This window comes from Paramormyrops kingsleyae, chromosome 20 (assembly GCF_048594095.1).
Source record: "Paramormyrops kingsleyae isolate MSU_618 chromosome 20, PKINGS_0.4, whole genome shotgun sequence".
NCBI classification, from domain to species: domain Eukaryota; kingdom Metazoa; phylum Chordata; class Actinopteri; order Osteoglossiformes; family Mormyridae; genus Paramormyrops; species Paramormyrops kingsleyae.
Window position 1 is genome coordinate 14,381,355 of NC_132816.1, and position 8,394 is coordinate 14,389,748.

Genomic DNA, 8,394 nt, shown 5'->3' on the forward strand with positions numbered 1-8,394 from the left:
TTCTAATGCAAATATGTCTGGCTGCAGGAAGGTACCATTGTGAAGGGTCGGGCGGGGGGAGCTTTCAGGTGAAACACTGATCCATTTAAATGCTGTTTCCACAGTGATTGAGGGGAGTCTGCGACAGAAGCTCGAAGCGGTGAGCTACTCCTCCCGCTACGCCCTGGGACTCTTCTACAAGGCTGGCACCCAAATCAACATCCCGTGGGCCATGAAGTACTTCGAGGGCAATTCCTGTATTCGCTTCATCTCCGTCGATGACAGAAAGCGTGATACGGGTCAGCAAATCCCTGGCTTCTGCCCTTTTTGCGGTAGTGTGAACTAACTAGGTTAAATGGCACCTTGACAAGCGTCACTAAGTGGGCAGCAGACTCCCACGCACCTGCCGCATCTTTATGACGGCGAAAGCGCTCCAGTCCTTCCACTCTCTGCCTTTCCAGCCGCCATCGACTTTGAGGGCGGAGCATCAGTTGCACTGTCTCAGGCCGGATTCATCACTCATTTAAGGCAGAGGGTAAATTCAGCAGTTAGAGTTTCGGTGTCCGTGCCTTCAAGGGCGGGCCTCCGGGTGTCCTTTGGACCTTTTCAGCGCGGCTTCTTGGGAGCATTCCTCCACCTGGTGCTGCCCACGTTGTGGAAGAAGCCTACACAAGCTTTCCCACCCACTCCTGTACCTGTCACCTCACATATCATTGTAAAGGAACTCTTCTTCTTTTGGGTCTGGCCATTTTCCTCTTAGCTGCCACCTCCTCATCTTCTGTAACAAAGCCTTTGAATTAGGAAATTAACGTCTATGTGGGTTTTTCCACTATCTTACAATAGTCCCGAGGTCTCCAAACCAGGAAGGAAGGTTCCAGACCCTAATTTTGAGTTCCCCCACTGTGTATCACATCCAGGACCCTAGCTGACAGCGAGGAGGTCTATTGTCAAACCAGGAGACATAATCTCCTAAGAGCTGGAAACCCTACTGCTTTGAGGTCAACGGTCGGGCTGCGGTTCTTCTTGTGTAGCTACTAGCATGACTGTTAGCGTCTGCTCTCTGTCCGGCTGTTGGAGGACCGCGGCAAGCGGACGGTACATGTGCCAAAGGGGAGAACCGTAATTTTTCTGCTGCAACTGCCCCTGCAAAATAGCCGCGTAGGTGGATAAAGTGAGAACCAGTCAGCTATTTATGTAGCTTTACATGCTAACATCTACTAATGGGCTGGAATCGTACAAAACAGAAGCACATTTGCAATGTACAGAAGCCTTAACTCTTGCTTTTCTGCAAGGGGGGTGTGAAGGCAAGGCTCTGGGACTGAGCCTCTGGGACCAAGGCCTCTTCCTGTCACCCTGTGAACCAAGTGACCTTAGCCTTTCTCTCCATGTCTCTCGCTCTGACTCGATGGTGACTCAGAGCCGGCTCGTCGCCAATCTCTCGCCCACACACCGCTGCCTTCTCTCTGTCCTCCTCCTTATCTCCCTTTCTCTCTCCCTCTATTTGTCTGTCTGTCCCTCAGCCTCCCACCCTCTCTCTATCTCTCTCCCTGTCTCCTTTTCACTCTCTCTCAGGTTTGCCTTGCACTGGGGCGTAATGGCAGACAACCGCAGATCTATATGCAACTCTGCCTTACTTCTTTCGATTAATGAGCTGATTAGCGGTGGCTCACTGCTCAACAGAGAGCAGCGTGGGAGGCCTCACTGTGGCAGGGGTCGGGCAGAGCCAAGGAACAGCACCCCCCACTGGCCAGACTCTTTCTCTAACATGTCAGAAAGCCATCTGCCTGTCCCTAATTCAAATGACTTTCGAGCATGGACTGTGGACTGGGATCCGGTTCCAATCCTTACTGGATGCTTGATTCTTGCATTAGATACTCCAGCGCTGTGGGTCACATTCATCCCCGGACCGGAAAATGACAGAACGGGAAGCAATCCCCAACCCCGGTGCAGGACCGCCTGAACGGGAAGCAATCGCTAACCTTAGAATGCCGGCGGGCCAAGCCTTGGATCCCCTGGCTGCCTGGCGTCACTCTTTACAACCGGCTTAAATGCATTTTAGGGTAATGTCATTAGGGCGATGACAACACCATGTAAAGGGCTAATAAATTAGCTTAGGCCCCCAGGCCCGAGTCCAGGGAACTCGAACCGTTTTGCCGGAAATCCAATAGCTAGCAAAGTTTAGAGCTGGAAGATGATGTCAGCCACAAAAGTAAATCAGCACGCGGGGGATGGGGGGGGGGGGGTGTTATGTAGTGTCATTCAGTGAGAGAAACTTCTTACAGATTTAGGTATCTAGCTTTGAAATTTAAATTGAGTCATGTGTACTGTTCCTTTAAATTTACATTGTACTTCTTTGCATAAATGCTGAAATGGTTATATTAAGGTTATCATTACAGCTATACGACCACAGGCGGTTGTGTGACACGAGTGTGGTTCTCGACCCATGCAGAGTCCCCGAGCAGTGGGCCGTCCCTCGTGGTTCACACCTGCGTAACTTTCGGCTTGAACCACCTGGAGATGGCCGAGGGGGAGGTGAAGACACTCATCATGGCTGAGCTGCAGAAGATCCTGCCCTGCCTTCCGGAGCCAGCCAGCGTCGAGGTCCGAAGGTGGAGGTACTCGCAGGTGAGGGGGGGGAGGGGGCCAAAAGCAACCCGTCAAGGTGGGATCAGGGGATGGTCCCCTGTGCCTCTACCCTCTGCTCACATCGATAATGGCGCCAGCTCACAAACGGGCTGTACGCGTTTCTGCTTACAGAATATCTGCTTTATATCTGTTTCTGGTCCAAATCCATCAAAGATCTGTTTGCTTGGCTGGGACACAGAACTTCACGCGTAAAGACCTTCCCTGTTCAGGACCTCACTTTTGAATTTTTTTTTACCTGCATTTTTTTCATCTGCAGTATTAACTAGATCAGCTCACTGCACAAATGTCATCTGTGCCCACATATGGTGACGTGGCAGTGATTTCTGGGGCTTTCATACTTTAAAAGTCATCAGACAGCCCGTATTCCTTTGATAACGAAAGCAGAACATGCTACGACCGTACCGAGCAAAGGGAGAGAATTCCCGGCCCGGCCTGTGACGGCTCCAACGGCTCTGGGATCGCATGAACTCCCGCATCCGAAATGCAGCGATACCAGTTTCCGGGCGACCCTCCCTCCCTGAAGGGATACCCCCCCCCCCACCCCAGCCGTGAGAAGCTAGATGACAGGGTGTGTGCGTCTCCTCTGTCCTCTGGCCTCTGCTCCCCCCCCCCCCCCCCAGACAGCTGTGACACTCTGCCTTTCCCACACGAGGTCCTATCACCACCCACACCAGACCCCCCCCCCCCCCAAAAAAAGGACGGTGGCGGGGGTCAAAGGACGCCAAACATCTGTGTGGGAGAAGGGCTCTAGAACGCAGGAAGGGCCAGAGACACCACACGCCCTGCCCAGTGGGGGGGGGGGGGGGCACCACAAGGCCAGCAGGGGGCGCTTCTCCTCATCATTTACGTGTACAGAAAGTGAGGCTTAGGTGCCTCTATCCCTGGACGTGTTGATGCGTCGGGGGCTGGTGCCTCAGATTTCGGCCCTCTCCGAGGCCAGGAAGGGTGCCTCCCCTCAATATTGGGATTCAGCAGTAACATAATGAATTTTATTGTTGGGGAGGAGAAATCTTTGGCTCTTTGATGCCGCAGATTTAAAGCAGCCTTTATTTCGTAATCTCTGAGGTCTGATCTCAGCTACAAAGGGGCACCTATCTGTGACATCGCTATCTTTCCTAGAGCAGATCTCCAGACTTTGCCGTGACAGGCTTTCTCCGCTTACAGCAGATGTGAGAATGCACCCCCCATTGCGTCTCGGCACCCTGTCTGTATCCCCCCCAAAGACCAATGCTGGCCGCGTTGGCATCTTTAGGTTCTTGGTTCGATTCCTAAAAATCGCACTTATGTACATGTTAACTTGGGCTATAGCTCAGGGCCTCAAGTTGCAGGGGGCCACTGGTTATATTTCTGGTTGTTGTAGCAGTTTTTTAATGCTGTAGCCCAGGGACCCCTCCCCCTCCTAAACTGGCCTCTGACTATGGAGTTTAAGCTAAAAAAATGGACCCTTAATTCCTTCTGCAAGCAGGTGGAATTTGGTCTGCTTACATCACCCACTGACTAGGCCCTAGCAGACCCATGGACCCAGGCTGCCTTCACCTTAGTTCCCACGCTAATAAAACCCTTAAACTCTCATCAAACCAGGTCTCCTTCCCCTTGTCTGATTGGCCTCAAAGATAGTGCCCAGTGACATCCTCTTCCCCCATCTCACTTTCTCATGGCTTCCATCACGCCATCCTCGTCACGAAACCTCCTAGTTCCAGCACCCTGGCCTCATCGACACCTTCCTTCGTCTATCTCCAGCATGATCTGATCACGCTCTCTCTGATTGGCTCCCGGTACGTAGCCGTATCTCGGTTCCACCGCGGTGGTGGCCACGTGTCTCGCTCGAGAGGCTGCTACACCTAACCGGCCCTCACTGTCTGCAGCCCTGATCGTTTAATTAGTTTGCGATGGTGCTACACTTAATATTTATCCAAACAGGCCTCGTTCCATCCGCGTCCAGCTACTGACGGGCGATCACGTACACGCGCGGTAAAACTGAGTTACGGGGACAGCAGGGCAGATGGGTCAAATCCTCTAACATCAACTCACCACTACAGAAAACCAAACAGTCTTTTCTTGGCCTGTTGTCAGCAATCACATTTATCAATTGATTTACAGAGAGATTACCATTTAAAGGGAAAAACCTTAGGGCAAATAGTAACAGATAGTCTAACGACGCCTATTAAAAGCTCCAGGAAATGGATACTATTTCCCTACACTACCGAAATGTACCTCGATGTTTATCTTAAACGTCTCGGGGCAGCCGAAGCCATTGAAACGGGCGTGCACCAGCATGGAATGTGTTTACTTGAAGAAGTCATTACCGCACTAAATTTTCGGCCTGAATTTAAACATGGCCGGATCCCTCTGCCCACAGATCCCATGCGGTATTGACGGTGAGCGCTCGGCCATTTACATGATCGGCCGTCAGCCAAAAACACCCCCCCCCCCCACCCCCCCTTTGATTCACACGTATTCAATTTACCCTTGGATTGCATTGCCAACTACTGAGTGATAGCACAAGGCACAGGAGATTCCCAGCCACCCCCCCAGTCCCGGCCCAGCTGACTGTGGCCATTAGCTGAGCAGCCCCGGATTACCCACGCTGAATTTTATTCATGTCTGTCGCGTCCCGAGCACTGGCTGTGTTTCTGTACTTAACAAGCCTCTTCAGTTATTAAAAGCTCTATATTCGGCAGCGCGAGCGTCCATTTTCCAGAACAATACCAGATGGGCCGGTCTGGGATCACGCAAAACCTTCTTTGTGGGCCCAGTTTCACGGGACTCCCTGTCAGCATCCATTTCAAATAAAACGCGGCTGAGAAAGACCGGCGCCGAGGCTGGCCATTGAGGACCCTCCGGACGAGGACCCTCCGGACGAGGACCCCTCCGGACGAGGACCCCTCCGTGAGCCGGCTTGCCTCCCCGCGGCTCGGGACACCTCCGCCCGTCCTGATGCAGAATACTGGTGTAGGTGGGCATTAGTGGTGTCTGCGGGGACATGGCTGAGGCTATGGGGTGCGTCCTGCCGAGGGCAAGATGTGCAATTAGCCAGGCCAGCATCTAACACCCCCACCCCCCCGGGTTAATCACTTTTACCATTACCTTTCTAACTCCAGGTTGACCACTTTTACAATCGCTAACCCCCAGCCCCGATCATAAACTTGTAACCCCCCTCCCCAACCTTGGTAGCCTTGGGTCTCCTTATCCATGCTGGCTGTCTCCAGGGAAGGGGGGTTGGGGGGGCATGTGGTTGTCTAGGTCCCCACAAGGTGTTTCACACATGGCACTGACTGAGACTGACTTTTACCGGTCCCCTGACAGACATGGTAGGAGGCAGGCACCCCAACACGCCTCCTCACCGTCGCCGGCGCCCACATCACATCACATGACACATCACATGACACATCACATGTGTCATGTGACTCAGTGCGATAACAGGATGTCCGCCTGAAACACGCAAACGTACACACCCACACGTGTAGGGAACCGGGGAACTCAGCTGTGGATGGGTTTTAATGATTAAACAGCACTTCATAAATGTGCAAAACAATCTAAGAGCCTCTGAAAATGTTAGATATCCTATATCCTTTACATAATAATAAGATGTTTCACCCTTAGCTTCTACAGAATTGGACTGAATCATCTGTGACTGCAGTAAATGTTGGTAAGGGTGTAAGTAAACAGATTTAAAATATTTTTAGATTGTTTTGGCATTGTATGACTCTTGGATATATACTGATGGGTTTTTTTTGCACCCTTGGAAATGAACTTATTTCACAAGAAATGAACATATTTTCACGGGGAAAACAGTGAGCATATAATGACCATAAAACAAAACAGCGAGTCGTGGTGTTTTATCTGGGTTAAAGTGAGCGGCTTTCTGCCTGCTCTGCAGAATCTGCTCATTTGCGAAGGACTCCCGGTCGGGATACGAAAAGCGTCCCGAAATAAACGTGCATTTCGACGAGGCGTCTCCCATGACATCGGGCCCCCGGGCTTTCATAATTATTTATCTCTCGGCATCGTTCTTGGCGGTTAGGCGAGCTGACTTCTCTGCCCTTTAAATGAATGCCCCCCCCCCCCCACACACACACCCCCAACCCGATTACATCAGAAGTGTCTCCCGTGTCCCTCCTCACCTCTGCCGCCTCGCTTAGGGAGCTTAGGGCAACTTTTCACATGGTTCCCAGCGATACTCATGTGCTGCTTCCCTTAAGAAAAGCTAGCTGTTGATCTTCATCACCAGGAGGGTAGGGATGTTTCATAGAAACATAGCTATATGGGCAGCCAGTGGATTAGACCATGGTCAACTGGCAGACTTTGGTCGACATCCTGACCGAAATACATTTGAATCTGGACCAGATGATCGACTCCTCCCCCGGTCGGCAAATTTTGTCTGCGGGCATTTTTTTCAGACACATCTTGGTTTCATGTTGCTGATGGAATTTGGCCATCAGGGGAAAATTTTTGTGGTGCCAGAAAGATACTGGATTGTGCTGGTACTGGGAAAGCTGTGGCCCTTCTGCCACTAGTTGTCATCGCCATGGTGATGCGACCTTGTCGGTCTTCTCCCCATTTAGGTGGTGAACGTGGTGGATGGCAGTCTGGGGCAGATCACTCTTCACCTGAGTCCCTTCCTGGTGTGTGGGGGCGATGGATTCACACAGTCCAACTTCGATGGCTGTATCGAGTCAGCTCTGAGAGTCGTCGAGATCCTGAAGTCCTCACTTTGAAGATTGGGGGGTCTAATCTGGGGGGGGGGGGGGGTGTCTTCATGAATGAAAAGTGGTACAAGTTACCAGAATATCTGTCCTGGGAGGGTCATTTGGTTCTCGCTGGGTCTGGATGCTGGAAAAGGACGAGATCTTCCTGAAACATGACCTTGACGTTGAGGTCAATGTCGTCAACCTCACAGTGACACTTTCACCCTTTCCTGCAGTTCCTGCACAAGTGTCTTGATGTTTCTTCATGCGGGTGACATGTTTGAAAGTGTCCATTACATACTGCAGCATGCGTCACCGTGGGGAGGGGGTGTGGATTTGTCAGGGGGCCTCAAGGAGTGTCAGGGTGCGTCAGTGCTTCAGGCCTGCCGATGATTAGGTGCAGCAGCTTCTAAGTGAGTGTTCTCTACGTATGTCTCTATCGCACACAACCCAGAAAATGATATGAGAGTTGGGAGTTTCGTCTACAGCAGGAAGTTGGTTCCCATTACAGTGGCATCCCATCCAGGGCGTCCACAGTCTGGGCCTGGAGAGGCTCCAAAGTCACCCTGACCCTAAACTGGATAAGCAACTATGCATGAATGTCACCGTTTTTCATGTCTATTGTTTGTTGCTCTCTTTTATAAACAAATAAGATAAACTTCACATCTGACAGTGTTCTAGTTATGTGCAAAGCTTTCTTCCATGGCGAGGTGACATCCAAAACTAGGTGGGTTTTTTGAGTAAAGGTACCTTTGCCCATAAGTAGTTGCACGTATCAAAATATCTGCACAGGAAAGTGTTATTAAATTGTCATTGTGCTGTAACACTGGTGATCATCTTAAATCCAACTATCAGCTTTGAAATCTGAAGAGATCATTTCTCTGAGTGACAGTCACTCAGGCGGTGTGACTTTGAACTTCTCTCAGGAGTTTTACTCTGAAAATCAGTGTTCAGAGGCAGCAAGGAGACCCCAGCCATGACATCATATCCAGTGACATCATAATGGGTGTTAAGTAACCTACGCTGACCAGCTAGGTCACGGCTGACAGGTTCAGCGGCGATAACGGGACGTGTCAACACT

At 51.1% G+C, this 8,394-nt stretch overlaps 1 protein-coding gene across 4 annotated transcripts in view; it reads left to right on the plus strand.

Annotated features, from left to right (window-relative positions):
- Nucleotides 1–7,976, plus strand: part of rnls (renalase, FAD-dependent amine oxidase) — a 33,207-nt gene extending 25,231 nt beyond the window's left edge. For all 4 annotated transcript variants that reach the window (XM_023831034.2, XM_023831032.2, XM_023831035.2 and 1 more), the window contains 3 exons: nucleotides 105–278; nucleotides 2,429–2,604; nucleotides 7,191–7,976. In XM_023831034.2, coding sequence (XP_023686802.2) covers nucleotides 105–278; nucleotides 2,429–2,604; nucleotides 7,191–7,343 — 503 coding nt within the window. In that variant the 3' untranslated portion in view covers nucleotides 7,344–7,976. The remainder of the gene's footprint in view (nucleotides 1–104; nucleotides 279–2,428; nucleotides 2,605–7,190) is intronic.
- The last annotated feature ends 418 nt before the right edge of the window (nucleotides 7,977–8,394 follow it).